At 39.5% G+C, this 21,319-nt stretch overlaps 2 protein-coding genes across 2 annotated transcripts in view; both read right to left on the bottom strand.

The window, feature by feature from the left end:
- Positions 1 to 8,899, bottom strand: part of nectin3a (nectin cell adhesion molecule 3a) — a 42,481-nt gene extending 33,582 nt beyond the window's left edge. The window contains exon 1 of the mRNA XM_058634270.1: positions 8,677 to 8,899. Coding sequence (XP_058490253.1) covers positions 8,677 to 8,746 — 70 coding nt within the window. The 5' untranslated portion in view covers positions 8,747 to 8,899. The remainder of the gene's footprint in view (positions 1 to 8,676) is intronic.
- Positions 8,900 to 16,786: 7,887 nt separating this feature from the next.
- Positions 16,787 to 21,145, bottom strand: LOC131463244 (diablo IAP-binding mitochondrial protein-like). Its single transcript, XM_058635043.1, has 6 exons — positions 21,063 to 21,145; positions 20,079 to 20,211; positions 19,547 to 19,669; positions 19,110 to 19,220; positions 18,862 to 18,958; positions 16,787 to 18,514 (listed from the first exon to the last, which is right to left on the bottom strand). Exons 1-6 carry the CDS (start codon positions 21,104 to 21,106, stop codon positions 18,306 to 18,308), a joined length of 717 nt encoding a protein of 238 aa, XP_058491026.1. The 5' UTR covers positions 21,107 to 21,145; the 3' UTR covers positions 16,787 to 18,305.
- Positions 21,146 to 21,319: the final 174 nt, after the last annotated feature.

Raw genomic sequence — 21,319 nt, 5'->3', positions numbered from 1 at the left:
TTGGATGTAAGCAGTATGGGAGGGATGGCAGGAGAATACAGAATCATTTGGCTGCTTACCAGCAGCTATTCAGTTATGCAAAAACCCATTCAAGCCATTACTGCAACATCACTGCATCAGAGACCAGGGCTGATGGGCGAGATGTTATCTGAGATATGACTGAGTGCAGGGGATGGGTCCGGAAATCAAGGAAACATCAACCCAAGTTCTGATACAATAGTATGAACGTGTTATTTCTGGATGAATCTCTCCTTAAAACAATGCGAGTATTGTTGGCTGAAATCTCCAGAATTTTGGACTGTCACACATGACAAGTCCATTATTGTAAATAATGCATGCTGTGAATATTTCCTACTTTTTCCTACTCATTTATGGATTTACTTTGTGTTTTGATTGTTTGATTAGCTTGTATGTCAGCTGATTGCAATCTATTAGCCATGCTCCAACAAGATTCCTCTCCAACTCATTTCTTGCTATGTCAATGCAGCCTCACACTGCTACCACTGGCAAAGCTTTGCCACCATCACCCCAGCCTCTACCTTTCTAGGTTCAAAAGTTTAAAATGTTCAATGTCTTGCTTCCACTTGCTTTTGTACGAGGGTTTCCTCCTGTTTGGCTTAGCATGCTACTTGGCCAATCCTTGGAGCATTTCAAGAGCGAAACCATCAGTATCCAAGTCCAACTGCCTTTCCATTTGCTGCATACATGGTTTAATTATGACGCAAGTGTTCCTGACTAAACTGTCCTACACATGAACCAGAACTGTGGATGAGTGACCTCACTGAAATTCTCTCGATATCTTGAGCCAAATGTCTATTTCCACTCTCAGGGATATGTATCGGGATGGTGTGTGGATTTCACTGCTTGGAAACTCCAATTGAACTACAAAAGAAGAACACATTACTACCAGGTGCTAGTACAACATGTGGTGCTGTGAGATTAGATCCTACTGTACAAACAAGAGAAACATGCAATGTCCACGACTACGACAGCTGTCAAAAGTCGTGTGGAAAAGCCTCAAAAACAATACAATAGGATTACAGTGGAGCCCAACACCATTTTGACTTAAATACACATGAATTCTGCTCCAGATACACATTCGGCCCCACACTAATCTGGTGTTTTGGGCCCAAAAAAAGGAAATGTCAAACTGCTGGCTCCATTTTCATTAAAATACCCGGGGCGCAAGGTGTGAGCAAAAAGCTCCATTAACACTTCTTCTTTTTGGTCTCATAACAAAAGATCCCTGCTCTTACTTTTCACCATTGTTGTTCAGGAAAGTTGTTCTTTCTGAAACTAAGCAAACTGATGCAGGGGAGATAGCTAGCTTCCTGTCTACACCAGGAAACCCCAGTGTACCTGACTGGTCATGGGATATACCCTTTGATGTGCAAGTATGAAGTATGCAGATGACCTTGATGCAGAATGCTGTTTCCAAATGAGAACAGGGCAGCATGAATGTAGCCCAAGTCTGAATGGGTCAGTCTCTTTCTCTCTCTTTTGTGTGTGCAGAGGTGGGTGGTATTTGAATAATGGTTGAGTAGTATTATTGTTTGAAATGCCCTTCCCTTCATATCAGAGGTTTGGACACTAAATAAACATTGTGATAGAGTGCTTACAACCGGGATGTATGTGGGTGGTAACACAGACTTTACAGAGGGAAGACAACGGATCTAAGAAATGCTGCTAGAAAAACAAGAAATCCTTTTCATCTGCTACAGTATATTTGTACGTCACAAATCTTTGCGCACTACCAAATGACAACACTACAGATAGTTTACTCTACAGATAGTTTACAGTCAGCACGGCCAATATTTGACTCGTGGGTGTTAATAATCTCCCACCTGGGTGGTAGGGGGGTGTGACAGTGCATACATCTGACTGTGTGCTCATCCCAAACACCATAACCACCCAACAGCTGAATGACCACAACAAATAGGAGTGAGCGGTGAAAAAGCAGCCACACCTGTTTCCCATAACCCCAGCGCTCCTCTCCTGGGGGATTCAAGTGCTGACTGTGCAACATCCTGCATGTATACACGTCTTTAATATGGACTGTGAAGCCGCAGTGTATCCAAGTCTGACCCCAATCTCAGTCACACACAGATCTGCTCTTTTAGGGGGAAAAAACCCCCCAACTCCTGAAAACAGCAGGCAAAAAACGGTTAAAAATGTTTCTCTCTGTTCATTCACAGTAGGTAATTAACCATGGAAATATCTGGAAGCCATTTATACAGAGCAGTTTCCTATGACTCAGTGATTGAAGCAGGCAATTTGTGTCTGTGCGAGATTCATTTAGTAGACAAGGCATTTTAGTTAATACAAGGTGAAAATACCACCGCTAATATTAACATTTTCTATGTATTTTTCTGCATTTTCCCCTTATCCTCAGGATTTCGAAAAGCTAATTACCCGTGTACTGCTTTCCTAATGACAGGTAACTCCCTGTGTTAGTCTGAAGAGGAAGTGGACATACAATCTCAGGCTACCAGAAGCACTGTAATTGGCTGAAGAAACCAGACGGTTGGGTTAAAGGTTGAGACTGGCACGATTCTATATTTGTGCCCATGGAAACTTCAACAAAATAATAGTACGTCTCTTTATGCTCTCCGACTTTCCGACCCTCTCAGTGGCACTTTGCCCCAGACCCACTCAACCCAACAGCAGTTATAGTCACTAATACCATTAAATTGTTTTAAAAGGTTGCATCTCTCAGTTGGGCTCTATAGTTTTTAGCTTTTTGTTACTGAAAGAGAAGGAAATGAATATAACTAAAAGGTACGTAAAGCAGAGGGAACAGGGTAGTTCTAAACATGAGAAGGACTCTGACCTGCCATGACAAAATAAGGAGCTTATACAGTACCTAAATAAGGAATTACTTTGGTCACATGGATGTAGATTTGGTGTGAAAAGTCCGGCATGGACCAAATAACTGTAATTTGCAAATTATGCAGCAGACCTGGCAACCACCGCTTCAGACTGAAGAAGCACTCAACACTTTTACCATCTATGTATGTCAAATTATATTAAACTATTTGAACATTTACAGTGTTTTTGGTAGCAGTGATGAGCCGATACAGGTCAAAAATCACTGGATCAGACATCGGAAAAATAAAAACCTAAAATCCATACAATCCTTAGGAAGTAATTGTTGCACTGAAAATGGCAGCAATGGCTAGGTGGTAGCGCAAAACAGCTATATATAAATAAATAAATAAAGTAATTCCGTTTGGTAAGCATCAGTAATCTTGTAAAATGTATAAATAATGTATTGCATTGATATCGGTTTCGGAATATGCTCCAGATTAAGATATCGATACCACGTTTCAGCCACGTGGTATAAATGCCGAATTTGAAATTGTGACTTAAAGACCAAGTAAACAACTGGCACATTATGGCAATGGAATTTATGTTAATTTTACATATTAATGCTAAGTACTTCTCATGACTTCACACAGTCCTGATGTTTTCCTCTGCTGCTATTTTTGTCTCTTCAAAAGTGTCAAATAGTTTGGTGTTTTTATACACATTATTTTAAAACAGGTGGATGGTAACCATCAACAGTATCTTTAGTCAGGGTATTTCAGGGTAATGCTGAATGCTTTTAAAGCAGTTGGCTTAACGTAATCAACACTCCCTGCAGTAGCAAACACACTGTTGTCTTTTTGTTTACCCTGGTAGCAGACAAGTGCAGGGTTAAACTAAAACTGAAGGTCACCGCTCTGAATTTGCTAATGGACCACCAGGGAGCAACTTGCCATTCAGAGCCTCTGACAGTCAGTCACATCTGTCGGGGGAAGAGGAAGCAAAGGGTGGAGTCAACAGAAGCTGGTGACCACAGCCTGCTCCCTGAACCCCACACACACAGCCTCCATGTCCCACAATAAAGCTGCACACTCATCTCCTGATGGCCTTCCTTCATAAAAAAAGCTAACACTGCATGCATTTAATGTGATCAGGAGTTTTCGGTCTGCTGCTTCACGGCTGAGATTAAGCATAAACTGAGCTGTTCAGATGGATGCAGCAGCTGCGACCCACAGATGTTCATCCAAACGCTGAAATCTTACTTCTCACAACAGCACACGACTGGTGTGCTGCCAACATTGAAAGTGGCATCTGTGAATATCTCTTTAGTTAGTATATCACAAGTCTGTCTTCTTAACTTAGTCACATTAAAGCAAAACCAATCATTTGGAAAAAAAAAAAAAATGGACAGAGGAAATGGTAAAAACATTAAGCTAATCAAGTAAATTTTTACTACAACTGCAGATTTCCTAGCTGATAAAACATAATGGGTTGGCTTGTAACTTTGTCGCTATAATTATAACCTGAATTTCCATTTAGCATCAACTTATCCAATCACCATCCCCAGACAGAAGGTCCCAAAAACGATGACGCGACCCGACCTGACCCTTTGCCATATGGTGACAGAGGCGTTGCCGTTTTAACGACATTTTCAGCGACAGACAAACTTTCTTGGCCGCATGTAACTGTCATTTATTAACCAATGAAGCACATTAACAGGCAAAAGGAAAAAAATCTGCTCAGTCAGTGAACTGCTTTTTTTTCAACTCTATTTCTGTTTTGAGTCTGTAATTTCGGTGGCTCCATTACTACATTATTTATTTAGATTGTGAATCATGCGGCTCCAAGAGAAGAAACCACAAAACTATGGTCTTCAATTACAGACCTCACAGTCTGTGGCCACGCCTCGAACGAATCCCCTCCTCACAACGCCGTCAACACTATAGAGATACTGATAATGACACAGTCAAGGAAACTACCGACATCAATGCGCCTTGTGTCACGTCAAGTGCTCCTGCACACACTACGATATGCCTCCGCCACATGGGCTCCAGCCATATGATAATGCAGCCACATTAACCTGCACGTCTCTGTTCCAAACACGACAACAACAACAACAACACAAACATTGAGATAATTTCAGTGTCAAGGTGTCGATTTGGACTGAAAACCTGCACACATTTAGCAGTGAGCAGCACATGTTTGGAAGGATAACCAGCTTAGTTTGCAGCAGAGTGTTGTTTATCAGTTGCCTGTGTTGATTTATGAACCAGTGTTTTGTGGGTGCAGACAGAAAAAGTATGGTATGAAGAAGATGACTCTGTAAGAGAATGAGGTCCAAGTGTGTGTGTGTGCGCGCGTGTGTGTGTGTGTGTGTGTGTGTGAGAGAGAGAGAGAGAAGGAGATGACACTAGTGGCAGCTGTGGAGATACAACACACAAGAGCTTGACTGGTGCATATGCCAAGCCAAAAAATACATTATTTCTGCCTATACTAGATTGTCACAAATGTATCGGGACTGCAAATTTGTCATTAAAATACATAAATAGCTAGTAAAACTTTATGGTCACTTGTAAAAAGTGTCATGCGTGAACTCTGGTTCTTAAAATGCTTTTACTGGGGTTTATCAAACATTATTTAATGTTCTATCAAGTTAAAAAGGTGAATATTTGAATATAAAGTCAGATTTCAGAAATTCAACATAGGGCTGTAACGATTAAGTAATCAATAATCGAAAAAATCTGGTTTATTTGCTCCATAAGAAATCAATAAAACTTTTTTAAAAAAAAGTCAGCGTATGGATAAACAGACACACATCACCATCCTCGTTTCAAGGTTTGGGAGACACTGATCAACATTTTATGGACTTAACAACAACTTAATTAATAGAGAAACTAATCAGACGAATCAATTAAGAAAATAATAATTAGTTGCAGCCCTAATCAACAGTACAATAATCTGCAAATCACATCATCCCTTGGAACTATTTTTCTTTACTGTCAAATGATCTATTTAGCTTCCCAATAACATGTGCATTTCTATGTTATTTGGCCTGCTGGCTGAATACTTTGCTCAGGAAGAAAGGAGGAGTAAATATTTTGATAGATTTTGATAGATTTGGGGGGATTATTAGAAAAGGCATTAAGTGATAAATTCAGAGAATCTGCTTAAAAATAATCCTTTTTTTGGAGCTCTTCACAAAGGATAATGTGCGATGACAGCTGTATTGGGAGCCTGTCACATATTACAATTAGCCATGCAGGATTACATTAAATATGCTTTTCTTGCAGAGCTTTTATTGCCCCTGCATTCAGGGGGGAGAAAAAAAACAAATGGTGCATTCCTGGGCAGTATTTACTTAGGCATCCATCTGTGTTTGTCCCCCTCTTTTGTCTTTGCAGGACATGTGTTGTAATCCCAGCTCAGGACTGGGATAAAGACGAGCCCTCCTCCAGCCTCACGACTCGGGACAGTGTGAGACTGGAGGGTGCTCTGGTTGGCATGCAGCCCAACTGCAGGTCAATACTTCTAGAGACTGTGCGACTGCAGTGCCTCCCTTAAAATATGTCTTCATTTCCCCTGCCACCTCTCACGCCCACAGCGGAGGAGTCTGCACTGCCTCTCCTCCTCCTCCTGTATCACATAACGTTTATCCCACCACATCTGTGTCCAACCACTTGGCAAACTTTTACAAAGGAGCTCCTCTTTGCTCTCAATGAGTGACACCCATAATATTTCATTTCATTTCTATTTTGGGACATCTCTAACAACTGCTGCCTCTCAATGACTTTCTGGTCATTTGAGTGGAAGAGAAGTCAGATGGTACTCCCCCCCCCCCCCCCCCTCCAAGTCATGATGTGATACATTGGAATTTTTTTGAGTTTTCTTTTAAAAAGTACCGACTAAGAATATAACGATTGTCAATTTCACAACAACACAAACACAAAAGCCTCTCGATACCATTGTGGGCCTGAAACAGAATGAAAACATAGGTCTTTACAAGCAAAATTGTGGTTTTGTTTAAGTCACAGTGGAGCTGAATGGAGGGAAATGAGAACTAGAGAGTCCCATCATCATGCGAATACCCATCATCCTTTGCGCTCCGCACACTATATTTAGTATTGCAAAAATGCCAGACACTGGTGTTAGTGGTAAAAGAGAGAACATGGATGGAGGCGCGAAGAGAGACAAAGTGCTACGATTATTTTGGTCATGAAATTTTCATATTGTCCCCTGAACAATTACTGCCACCGAATCACAACTAATATGGGACCATGGAGACTATCACAAGGTGAAACAGAAAGTGCAACTTGCTTACGTAAATAAGAGTGCCAGGAACTGTTACAAGGTTGTGTTTGATTGCTGCTTCCCATCTATTGTTGCAGTAATTGAAGAATGTTGTAGTTTCCTGGTCAGTCCTAATCAGCTAAAGCAACATTTCACTTTGCGACTGCCCCTATCAATTATTTTCATAACCGAATAATCTGCTGATGACCTTCTTGATTAGTCCATTAGTCGTTTGGTCCACAAAAATGTCAGAAATGTGTTTTTGAACGTCTTGTTTTGTCCACAAACCGAAATCATTCACTTTGATTGATGTATTTATTAATTATTAAAACAAAATCAAATAATCGATTCTCAAATATACCACGCGATTTATTAATACCATCTTTTATTTCGCTCAATCTGTTTCCACCTTTTAGCTCCTTTATGCACCAACCAATTTTTTGTGTCTTTTTGTTTCCATTTAAGTTTCAGTTAATCAATCAATCAAAAGTGCAAATTAAAAAAAGCGGTTTATCCTTTGAGTGGAAATTAATAAATGTTGGGGCCACAACGATTATTTCATTAACCAATTATTAAATTAATCATCAACTATTTTGATTATCAATTATTCAGTTTTAGAGTTTTTTTCTTTCAGATTTTTCAGCTTCTTAAATGTGAATATCTTCTGGTTTCATTGCTCCATTGGACAAAGCAATCATTACAACAGAAAATTTTGATTCGTGGACAAAACAAGACATCGTTATTTCAGGTTTGGGAATCACTGACGCAACATTTTTCAACATTTTATGGAACAAATAAAATATAATAATAATCGATGTATCCGTTGGTTATTATCTTGATTATCAAAATAATCATTAGTTGCGGTAAAAATCAACTGATGACTGACAATTCGGAACAAAAATACTTAATGTTAAGTTCACTGCATTTATTACACTGAACATTAAAGTGAGAGCTTGCAGTTGTAAAAAAGGTAACAGAACGGAAAATAATGTGATAAACACGCAACTTGTATTTTCAATATTGCAATAATATCGGATTATCGAGAAAATATCGTATCATGAAAGCTCTACCGATTCCCAGCCTCAGAGCCGGTGTTTCTCCCACACACACACACACACACACTCCTTAAGTCCTGTTAGCCAAGTCATGATGTGACACAAAAAAATAACACTAGCTACAGAATTTGCGCACAATTACAACCAGAAACACTGCAAAAAGTTGCGTCGTGGTCCCAGTGACGACTCAGAATGTGACTTTGATTAACGCTGGTGTGAGTTCACATTAACTATTGTTCAAACGCAGAAGGGTTAGTTTAGATAGTTAGTTAGTTAGTAAGTTAGCAAACGCCAGGAGCAGCTTCTTTCCAAGCGACGTAACGTTAGGAACAACTCTCCTCCACACACACACATACATACACAGGAACCGTTAGCTAAAATAAAGCTAACAGGCAGATTTTTGTGAGCCTCGGTATCGTTTGAATCGATGACTGTGACGGCGAACACTGCAGCTCCTCTGCTGCTAACTTCTCTCCCTGATGCTCCTGAAATGTCACAGCGAGGAAGCAAAAGAAGCCGTAAAACTCACGTGTAAGTCCGCAAAAGATGAGGAGTGATGTAAAAAGTCTCAGTCCGTGTCGTGGCTGAGTTCTCTCCATGATTCCCGCTCTCGCTGTCTCTCTCTAATTCCGTGGACGAATCTGTCTTCTTCTCTTTCTCTTTCTTTCTCTCCGTGGCTGTGGCTTCTTCACTCAGGATCTGCCTCTGCGGCTGCTTCACTCCATAGCGACGGCTCCGCGTGGACTGAACCACTTCTCTGCTGCGTGACGAATACCATGCGCAGACACGCACGCAGTGCTCCAGTCCACAGTGTGTGTGTGTGTGTGTGTGTGTAAGAAACACTATGATCTCTCCATCATACATCATCAAAGCTGTCATATTAACATAAAGGTGCAGTACACAGTTTCTTTTTATTCTGGGTTCACTACTGACACTTTGTGTCCTTATCATTTTTTAATCTCCTTTTCATTCCTCTTTTTCGTCACACCAGGGCCGTTTCTAGCTTTGTGGGGGCCCTAAGCAACATGCTGTTTGGGGGGGGCCCACGAGTTTGCCAAATTACCAGGAAGCGATTCCTAACGCTTTAGATGTTTCACGATCATCTAAATCTATAATTATAGCAACATTTCCAGGAACGTTTATCACCAGGAACATATTTACCTGTGTAGAAGAATTCCCAGTAATCTGTGTGGTTTGTGTCAGACAGAAAAAGCATGATATGAAGAAGAGCTGTGGAAATACAACACACAAGAGGTTATTTCTGCCTATATTAGTTTGTCACAAATGTATCTGGACTGCAAATGTGTCATTAAAAGACATAAATGGCAAATAAAACTTTATGGTCACTTGTAAAAAGTGTCACACATGCACACTCACATTTAATCAGTCAGAACGAGTGTTGTCGATGACGTACACCAAATATTTTTAACACAGCAGCGGACTGAACGGCTTGATTGCGCCCCCTGGTGGCTTGGGGGTCCCTATGCATTCATATAGTCTGCATTTAGCAAGACACAGCTGTGCTTCATACCAGAAAGGACTATTTAACGGTGAAATAAATATTCTTAAATTATCGTTGCCAATTTTTGCTCAGTGGGCTTTTTGTTAAGTGGCTAAAATCTCGTTTCCCATTCTTTTCAGTGAAAGAAATTTAGCTGGGTCATTTTGTGGTTTCGTGACTCTTTGCAATTGTTTGTTTCATTCTTTTTCTCTCTCCCTCTCTTTATAATACTTTTATGTCACTTGTGGTTGTTTCCCTGTGGTTATTTGGCATCTCATTTTAAGTAATTTCTAACAATTTGTGTTTGTTTTGCAGCTCTTTGTGGTTGTTGTGTCTGGTCGCAGTTGTTTTGTGGCAGTTTCTTGTCACTTTGAGAGTCGACATAGCTGTTTAGTGTCACTAAATGTGGTCATTTGTGTCTTATTGTTGCCATTATTACTTTCTCTATTATCATTTGTTTTATTTCAGTGGCTGTGTCTTTTGTCCTTTTCTGATAGAAAGTAACAAATTGTTTTTAAAGCTGCAACTAATGATCATAATCGATGAATCTGTCAATCATTTTCTCGATCAATCAAGTATATGTTTGGTCCATAAAAGGTCAGGTGTCTTGTTTTGTCCACAAACCACAATTTTTCAGTTTTAATGATTTCATGGTCAAATAGAGCAATGCAAGTAGAACATATTCACATTTAAGAAGCAGGAAAATCTAAATACTATACTTCCTCATCCATGAGGTATTTTAAAAGCATTGACTTTTGCCGTAGGAAGAGATCAAGGTTGGATTACCAGCTGGGTAAAACAAGCAGCTGCCTTGAAGCCCCCCCCCCCCAAATCTCTGGGGACCATAACACTGCCGGTTCACCACGTGGCAATTAGTTTTGTAGAAACCTGATTAATTGAACATTTGTTTGGAAATCCAGTTTCAAAACATTAAAGCGCAAGATAAACTGAAATGATTAGGGCTTTGAACTGACACCTACATTGTTATTTTAATCGTGATTCCAGGTCGTTCTTGTACACGCGTCTTAAATCCTGCTTCATATACCATTGTCATATGGGTTCAAGTTACCACAAAATGATTTGGAGAAATTGGGTGAGTAATGAGGGCCCTGGAGGATTAATCTGACCCTGGATAATGCTGAATATACGTAGATTACGGACTAACTGTTTAACAACACATAAGTGGATAACTGTTTAACTATTACAGTGGGGGTTGTCACAGTGAAGTTTTTGTTTGTGTGGACCTTCCTCCACAGCAATTATTTAGACGTGAAATAAAAATCAAATCAAATTAGAGTCAATATATGTAAAATATGCACAAATACGACCAATTTAAGAGCATGGCTGCCAAATTTTCCGTAACACGGAGACACAGATATTCACTCAAACCCAGTGTTACGCTGTTCTGCTCGGTTAAAGCTCAGGACCTATGAAATAGAGCAGAGCCCTATTAACATCACTTTTGTATAATCATGTCAAAATGGTTGCTGTGCAGAGAAACTGTTTTCATTCCAAGACATGCCCGTAAACAGTAAACTGGCACTATTTAACACTAAGCTGCTACTGCTGAATCCATTAATGGACTTTCAAACAGTCACAGTACTATTTTTTCAATGATGTGACAGAACAGGTCAATTTTATGTTTTATTGCTGGAGGGAACATGAGTTAACTCTTCGAATGGTACACCACCATCCGAATCACAATCTTCTTTTCACATTTTCATAAAAGTTTTTGGATTTTAAAACTCAAATTAAGCTGATAATGAAGGTAATTAACATAATTTTAGTTCCCCATGTTTTTTTTGTCCTGTTGTGTTTTGCAAAAATACATATTTATTCTATACAAACAACTACTAAAATGAAATTCCCCAAAACTTCCCTACATTATTTTGACAGGAAGTAACCACTTAGCAACACAAGCACACACAGTGATAATGTTACAGTGGCTAATATTTTGCATATTTTACTTTAGTTTTTTTTAAATAAATAGTTTAGATTATTAGATAGATTAAATAACTGATATTGAGTGCCAGGCCAAAGTTTTAAAAAAGTAAGGAGCACTACAAACATGAAAGCTAACAGCTATGCTAACTGGCTAAGCATTGTACTAGAAATGGTGCATCTTGGCAAAAATAATGCAGACAAAGAAGAAATCAGTGTGTTTACCTGGGTCTTAAGTTCCTACTGACACTGAATGAGCCAATTATACACATTACTGTGGTTAAATGGGTTTAAAAAGGTATTTTAACTAGTGGGAATGAAGTATTTCTTTAAACATTCAGTCAAAAAATATGGACAATTCATATGACACGGGAAAAATCCATATGACACGTGTGTATGAATGTATTGCTAAACCATTAAACACTAAATTATTACATGTTTCAGTAAATCAAAGATAACCAAAGACAGTCTGTCAGTGATGTTCACAACACCCATTAAGTTAAATATGTAGTCCAACTTAAAACTGGGCTTATGTTTCACATTTTGTATAGATTACTCTTAAGATTTCAGTCCAAAAACAATTGCCGCCTGGAAAATGAATTTTTTTCTGGGCCATAATCATGAATTGGACAGATAACCTAAACAGAATATGCAAAAAGATAGATAGATACTCATAACAGTAAAATAGAGAAAACTGTGTACAGGATAGTACTGACCCACCTCAAGCCCAGCTGTATACTGTACACTTTAAAGGTCACAACTGCATTCACACTGTCTTTAAATCTTTTCTGTACCAACTAGACTCCAACTCTTCACAACAGTCTGTGTAGAAAAGACTAACTTTGCCATTTTGACATGAAATAAATACAAATTAGATGAGGTAGAGGGTTTTTAAGAGTAGAAACAGGAGTATTTAGTGATAAGTTGTCATATTATCTGTGTAGATTCACATTTATCCACTTCATTCAGTGAGTGGACTTGCAGATTTCTTGAAGAAGTTTCACCTCTCTTTCAAGAGGCTTCTCCTTCAGTTCTCACAGACTTTAGTGTATTATTGTTGGAGGCTGCTGAGGCACATGTGCAGTAGAAAATGTGTAACCAAAGTCATGAAGCTCCTCTAAAACTCCAGGGAGGAGAAGAGGAAGTGAATGTGAAAGTTAATATAAAGCCCAGGAGATTGTCTGCTGAAGGACAAAACAGTCACACGCAGCTAAACCACTTGGCTGATTTCTGTCTGAAAAAAAAGAGAAACTGCATTTCCGTGCAGCTTCGACTGAAACTGCTCTGCCCTGAAACAAAGTGGTAATGAAATACCGCCTCGCATTGTTCTCCTCTTTGGGATAATTACAGCTTTTACACGTTCTGTAATCCGGCGTCGTGTGCAGCAGCACGGTGTTATTATCGTGCACTGTAGCTTGAAGTGATAAACTTGCTCCCTCAGCACTTTCGGGGGAACATCATATTTATTCACGGGAGATAAGCAGAAATGCTGGTTTCAATGTGGCTCCCTCATGTCGAGCTTCACTCCGCAGTGAGTGGCATCACCGCGGCCTGCTTTAACTCTGCGGGGAACCACCAGCGCTCTCTCCCAGTGCTACACGCTCAGCTTCAGTGTGATTAAGGCATGACCCATGATGTGTCACGACACCATACCCCCTGCTTTTATACCCTCTGGTGGTTTATTTATATCCTCAAAGAGCAATAAATCCCCAGGTGAAAGTGCTGCCCTTTTCGCCGATCAATCTCCCCCGCAGGGTCAGTGCTACGAGGAGAGACTTGTGTCTTTATGAGATGATAAATCACGTCTAATTTTCCTCTTTTCCTCCACAAAACAATTAAAAGGCACAGTGTGTAATTTTATCCACTAGGGGTCTCTCAATCAAAACCAAGTGGCAACTGGTATTTTGCGATTTGGCTGACGCCATGTCAACTGTTGTGAATGGGTAGTGTTCAAAATGTGGTAAAAACAAAGAACATTGAAATTGCAGCTCTTGCGAGCGTGGTTTTCAAATTGCGATTTCAGTCTGAAAACGTATCATTGTTCAGCTCAATTTAAAGCTGTACCGTGTCACTTATATATTAGCAAATGTCCGTTACAGTCAAACCATAGTCAAAGGACTCCTGTTTTAAAACCTCAAGATTCGAGATTCGCTTCACGCCGCGTTAAAGTTTGACAAATGGATGTTCAGAGGCGTCTATAGAGCTCTGGTCAGCTGACGTCACACAACCAAGGTAACGCCCCCCTCTGGCAGGAAATGGCGCTATTCATCTCTATAGACGAGACAACGCATGAACAAGGCAAAATGTCAGATTACCTGTCTCTTTAAAGGCTGTTTTCATCATAAAAGTGAAGATGGTTGATAGATGTTGTGCTAAAGCAGAATAACGAAAGAACACTTAATCGGATCCCGAAAGATCCAGATCCAGAGCGACGGATGGGAACCCTCAAGGATTTCTTGGTAAATCATGGACCCAGACTAGATTTACCAAGAGCTAGTCTGCACAGCAATGTTAACAAACCAGTTATTTACATTATACTGCCCTTTGCCAATGCTAATATTATGCTATGTTCTGCTAATGTGACACTATTTTACCCAGTAGACTCCAGAGGTGAATGTTTGTCACAAAGCCAGATTTTGTCCATTTGTTTCCCTCCAGTTTCTTGTAAGCGTTCAGTGACTCTCTGGAGTAAGATGAAGGGAAGTTATTAATCAGGAAGTTGAAGATGTCAGGACACTGCATGTCTGGATTAATGTCCTCTCCGGCTGTTTCTAAACTCATAAAAAGCACACCGGGGGCATTATAAGGATCAGATGTACTCTGTCTGTCAAGTTCCGCAGGTTGAATCCAGCACTCGTTTCCGTTCATTTCTGCAGCATTCTTACACTGCCAACATGGCTGTTCGTAAAAACAGAGTCACCTGACGTCTGGAGCTATATATAAAGTTTTGATTGACAGAGGCCATTTTCATATTAGAGTTTAGATTTGGACCAAGAAAAACCAGCCCAACCTGAGCCCGTGCACAATCTGTCCGAGTCTGGCCCGGTTCACTGTAATTATTGAGCCTGAGCTTGAATTAAATGCAACATTTTTTTGTGGGGACATGACAGTGAGCGAGCGGATTTTACGAGCATCATTGAATGCATCACAGTCGAGCAGAAAGGTCGCAGAGGAGACAAGACAGAGAGCGCAGGTGATGTGCTGCTGTGACAACACAGCGGTGACTTTTTAGGGCTAATGATAATAAAAAATAAACAGACTAAACAACAACAAAACGAAATCACCAAAGATTACATACTGCAGCTTTAATTCACTAATAATCTGACGTGTTTGGTTGAAATGGTTTATGTGTTAACTGCTGCTCGAAGCCCCTCAGTAGCACTAAATAGTTTATGAGCATTTATGGCCCTGTGACCTTTGTAATTGTGGCACCTCATTTAGGTTTTTTTAACACTGACTGCTGTCTGAATAAGCACAACTAATACATTCCCTTTCTTCCTTGCAGGCAGAAAAGTCTGCCGTGACCACCACCACCACCCCCTCTCCTCCTCCTGTGACCAGTGGGTGTGCATCATCCACTCACACTGTCTGGCACATTTGGTTTTACAGTCTGTGAAAACAGCCTTTGTTCAACACAACATTCCTCACCAGTCACATTGGTGAGCTGGTCCTCACACACCTCAGGACCTCCCTCCCTCCTCCTCCTCCACAGCCACACACTCCTGTTCTGATCCACTGCCAAAGCTTGACCATCTACAGAGGGAAGAGGTCACCTCACTGCTGATGCTCGCAGCTCCATGTACTGTACACTAGGTCTTCCCCCATAATGAGCTCCCTCTGAAATGACCCTCTGCAGTACACGCCGACCTTTAGTTTGAGGACAATTATTATAAGAGAGAGTGTGTATGTATATACCTGTTACAGAGCATATTTACATTAGACTTGGACACCGACTATTACATCTAGCAGCAAAACACAAAAGTATAAATATTTGAACAGTGTAATTACACTAATTTATCCCCAGTGTTTAATATCCCGCTCGTAGCGTAAACGTGATGGAGATAAATTAAGCGTTTGAAGCTCAAAATGATAATGCATAATTACAGTATATACAGTACATGTATTGGTTTAAATGGGGGGGGGGGAGTGTAGGTGTACAGTTAAAATTACAGTTACAGTTAAAGTTAAAATTTGAAGGTGCCAGGGGATGTAGAACATTTCCATCAGGGGGTCCCACACAAACGCCATAGACATAAAAGAAAACAGTTTAAGTTTTATCCTTTGCAATTAAAAAGGTGCTCTAATGCAACGCAACCAAGTGAAGTGATTGTAAACATGTATGCTATAGTGGTTTTAGAGCGCCATCTGCTGGTAATGAAAGATTGTGTCACTGGATTCATTTTTAGTCCCCGTTCCAAAAATTTTAAGTTTGATCCGCTGAATATCAACTTTGTTAGTAATATAAAACACACTTTAGGGTGTGCCTTAACACAAATTTGTCGCCAAATTATGTCATTTTCTGTTTAAAAACAAGTTAAAAAACTGAAATTCTTTAAATTTTAATTATCTGACGTTTATTGCAAAAATTACATTTTATCTGCAATACATTTGAAAATGTATTACTGCAATGATACTGATATTTATTCCCAGTATGAACAGTTGGCTTACTAAGTAAAGATATTTAACTTATTGTTTTAAATATTACATCATGTGTTTTCATGAGTTCTACCATATTTAGGAAAATAATTCTACGTCTAGTGTGTCGGAAAGAAAATTTCCAGTTTTTCATTTAAAAAAAAAAAGTTACTTTTTTCCACTGTTGACCAGAAACAGGTTGGCTTGTTGTTTTCTCTGTGACAGTGTAGAAAGAGACAACGCTGTGGATGAAGTGATGACAGTGGAGAAGGTAAGAGACGACCTAAAAGCTCCACAGGTGAAAGTCACGACACGGGTAATTTACACTGAAGGCAGAGCCGACGAGTGAAACAAATAACAAGTGAAGAAGAAGAAAACACTGCCTTTATAGGAAAAATAAAACGTTCTCAGGAGGAACAGGTGAGTGAGAATTTAAAGAGGGGAATTTAAATGCACACATTTGTTACTGTGGCTCCAACACTAATGTTGAGATGAACATAAAAGTAAATCCTCTTCTAATACTCGGCAAAAACAATGTAACAGTAACACAGCAACACAATACTGAAATAAACCCATGAGCCATTTATTCATAACATACTAAAATATTCCTAAATAAATACATCATTTTTTTTCTTTTTCTGCATCAAGTGGAAATCAATAATAAACAGTTTTGAGTTGTTGTTTTTTTTAAAGCTGTGTCTTGTCTTTATTACAATGAATCCTGAGAATATGACAATAACAATCTGACGCAGACGAGCAAAGAGGAAAAGAACGAGCATCTATGAATAACACAGTTTATAATCATTAAACAAATAAGTCTTTAATGACCATATGTGGAAATGCTTGTTCCCATTGTATGTGATTCTCTATTACAATTAAATTTTGTGACGGTAAAGTGACACAAAAAAAATCAATTTAACACCAGTTTCAATGAAGATACAAATATACCCTGGAACAGTATTACATTTAAGTATAACACTTATTATCCTATTTAAGTAATAAATACAAGTGAAAAAGTTAAATCTTCTACACTACTCTTCACCTACAGTTAATGTTACATTTTGGACCTTTAAGTGTCAAAATACAATCAATGTAACTGTATTTCAGGGCATATTTCCAACTATTTAAACATATTAAAACTAATTCTTCTCACTTTAGGGGGCACCACAGCGACTCATCTGCATCCATCTTGTCCTCTCCCTTGTGTCCTATTGTGACTGTCCTCATGTCCTCCTTCACAACATCATCTTCTTTTCCTCCTGCCTCGGGCAGCTCCATCTTCAACATCCTTTGTCCAATATATTCAGGGTTCCCACACCTTAATAGACATCAAATTCAAGGACTTTCCAGGACTAATTCCCTCAAATTCAAGGTCCAGATAACAAGGTTTAAATTCAAGGTTGACAGGCTTATTAATAAGATGGGAGGGCAACTTGTAAGAGCTTGCCTTCGCCCACGATGGCGTCCACTTTTATTGATTTGCAGCACACTCTGCTTCCGGACAAGTGATTGTCCTTGGGATCTTGGTCAAAGTCAGTCTTTGTAAATTTTCTTTGGTGAGACAGAGATCTTGGAATTTTCATTTTTCATTTTCATTTTCAGGCATCACGTGAAATGTGCTTGTTGTTCCGCACCGAATCTGACGTTGACAGCAGAGAGAGAGAGAGACAGTGTCCACAACACCGCTAGTAATTATGACCCCACGTTGGTTCTGCGTAGGCCTAGTCTACGTACATCAAGCAATATCAACTTCTAGGCACTTTCAATTACACATGTCTAATTTAGAACGAAATTCACAAACTTTCAAGGATTTCAAGGACCTGTGGGAACCCTGAATATAATCTTTATCCTTCCTCTGCATTTGACCAAACCATTTCAAACTATATTAAGGCTACTAAAAGTGTTAAATTTAATTTTATTGTAAAGTGTATTTTGTCCGAATTGAAACTGGTGTTTTATCGACTCTTCTAGTTTTACTTGAACACTCCACATTGTACTGTGACTGAGACACAGTGACTGACAAGAGACAAAAAGGGCCGCACAGTGAAAGAAGACAGTGTTTGCTGTTGTCTGATAAGCTCTCAGTCTTCTCTCAGATAAGCTTCAGGCACTTCTTCCTCGTCGTCATTACTCTGTAAAGCAGCGGCATGCCGTGCCATCATTTCAACCTCCGTCACTTTACTCTCAGCTAACTTCTTATCTGCGTCCGCCGACAGTTTCTGCACGTCCTCCACCTGCGACTGAGCCAAATGAACGTTCGTCCTCACGGTGACGGACGCATGCTCGGCTCCTGGAAACACACAGACGCAGAAAAACAAAGTTGAGATGTCGTAACACCGCCGCCGCCTCAGGTTCACAGGTTATGCCGCGGTCGTTAGGAAAGCGCTGCTGTCCGTCGTCTCCATTTAGCTCCGCACAAAGACGTGTCGAGCGACGGCAAATGACCCAAAGTGTAAAATAGACAAACGCTGAAAAGAAAGCGGGCACGGACCTCGGCGTAAAGAAGATTTAAGAGGATGAGTCACGGCTTCGCACTTGTTGTGGTTTAAAAGAGTCCTGAGAAAACCCGCGACCATAACATCTGCACCAATCAGTTACACATCTCTCTGGCTACACTCGTGTCACCTTCTTACACACCTGATGTGTACGCCGCCTCAGCTGCCGTCTCACACAGCTTCACCGCAGTGACCCACGTCGACTCCAAACGCTGGCATTCATCTTGTCTCTCATTAACCTGTCGGGACAGAGAGAATTATGAAACCTGAGACGGACTCAAAACACAACTCTACACCACTCTGTGTGGTTTTTCAGAGTCCTGATGGTCTCCTTTCATATTTACGACGTGAATGTCTATAGATTAACAGGAATTCAGTGGATTAACTGACCAGTGCTCGCTGGCTAATGATAACCTGCCAGATTGAGTCCTCCTCTGACGGACTCAGTTTTCCCAGCGCATCCAGATATCGGCTTTGAAGAGCGACGAGCGTGTGCACAGCCTGTTGACAAACAACAAACTGTTACATCCATACACTGTTTACATTTAACAAACAAAAGGGTTATTACCCTAACCCGGAAAAAAATAGTTCAACCTCTAGACCGGACCAACTAACGTAAACCATATCATAACACTGTTCAAACAAGCTTGTACAGAAGGCAATAAGCAAAATATAGACAGTAAACAGTAACTTCCACCTCTCAACCGTGCACTATTTCAAGATAAACTCAGACAAAAAGCTTCATGAAATCCCCCTTTTTTACATTCACATATTTATCAAAACATTTTTCACACCGGAGAACAATCACAGGATGTGAAGAGTCTTACTTTAGAATATTCGGTGATGGCGTCTATGAGAGCCAAAGTGGTTTGTGAGAGGAAAGTGCTTGAGCTGTCTGTGACCAGAGAGGCTGCTCGTTTGATCAGAGCATCATGAGAGAGGTTTTCAACCTGCAATAAAGACATGGACAAGAGTAGAAACGAGACAGTTAGGAAAGAGAAACACCATGTGATTACTTCAATAAAATCATAAAAACACTGTCAAAATAACATCTGATGTACCATAAAGTGTATGTGTCACTGTTTTATAACACAAAACTGGACTTAATATTATCCTGACTTTTCAGCCTCTTAAATGTGAATATGCTTTCTTTGCTCAATATAACAAAAGAAATCCTTAGTCATTTTCTGACATTATACGGACCAAACAACTACTTGATCAATCAAGAAAATAATCAACAGATTCATTGATTATGAAAATAATCATTAATTGCAGCCCTAAATGTTACGTTTTGATGTAAATAACTGTTCATTTGTTTGTATGTTTGACATGTATCTGTGTGGTCAGTGTCAGACTCACCTGTTTGAATGGTATAGCACAGAGTGCAGCTCCCAGTGTTAGAGATGTTACACTTGCATAAAGAACATTTGTCCATTTTCCCAGTTTGTGAACAGCAGGATTTTTACAGGTGAACAGGACACGAGCAGAACTCCTGAATAAAACAAATCAACAGCTTCAGTTTAAACCATTCATGTCCTGTACGATCCAGTTATCTTACATTTAACTCCTGAGTAAAATGTAAGTAAAGTTAATAATAAATTGAAATGGTGGGGGAAAAACATACTTATTGTGATCAAGATGGCTTTAAGAAATATTGCACCTCCTGCGATTATAAAATTGCAGTAGGCCATGTTCAGCCCAAGTAAACACTGGCCATTTTAGTGACAAGCATAAATGAATTCTCTTGATAATTTTTTTAATGATGCTATAATCAGCTTGGAAAAAGTGCTCTCTAGAATTTCTAAATGCGAAAGAAGTTATTCATATAATGGTGGAAATTCAGATTTGACAAATAACGCTGCAACATTAGAAAACATTTATATTTATATAGCTCTTTTTCACACAACATAAGTCACTTCACCCTTCATATGTTAATGGATGTCATTTACTTATTTTTTATTACATTGTACCAAAAGTAGTGTTTACTTCTACTTTCCCTACATTTAAACACCCTTTTATTGGCATTTAACTGGGGAAATCACACTGTAAACAGCCTATTAAAGTTGTGTTACAACAATCTTAAATATTTTCTTTGTATATTTATTTAACAGCGATTTTACTCGTTATTGTTGAGTCATTCTTCTGTATATGACTTTATAAACTACAAAAACACAACCGTGTCAATGCTACAGCTACGTTGTTAGCGCTGTTAGCAAACAAAAACACTGTGCTTTTCTCACATTTGAAACAACAACAGCGTTTCATTTCATTAACACTGTTCGTTTCGCGTGTTTAGTGTTTAAAATTACGGTCTTTATCTGTTTGCAAATGTGACATTTTTACCTGAGGAGACGGAGGTAGGTTACTCCCCTCCCGAACACAGCCATGTTTAGTCCGCCACCATCAAACGTTCGACTCACTGAGCAAAGGTTCCGCGGATGTGACGCTGAATGTAAACACGGGACTCTGGCGCCCTCTCCTGGTCTAACATTGCTCTGTTTGCGGGTTTTATGTATTTTTCGCATTGATAAATTGACCTATGCCTTAAAATCAATTTAATTGATTTAAAAAGAATGAAAATTGTATGAACTCTATCTATA

This window comes from Solea solea, chromosome 7 (assembly GCF_958295425.1).
Source record: "Solea solea chromosome 7, fSolSol10.1, whole genome shotgun sequence".
Classification (NCBI taxonomy): Eukaryota; Metazoa; Chordata; class Actinopteri; order Pleuronectiformes; family Soleidae; genus Solea; species Solea solea.
This window is presented reverse-complemented; position numbering and strand designations above follow the sequence as displayed.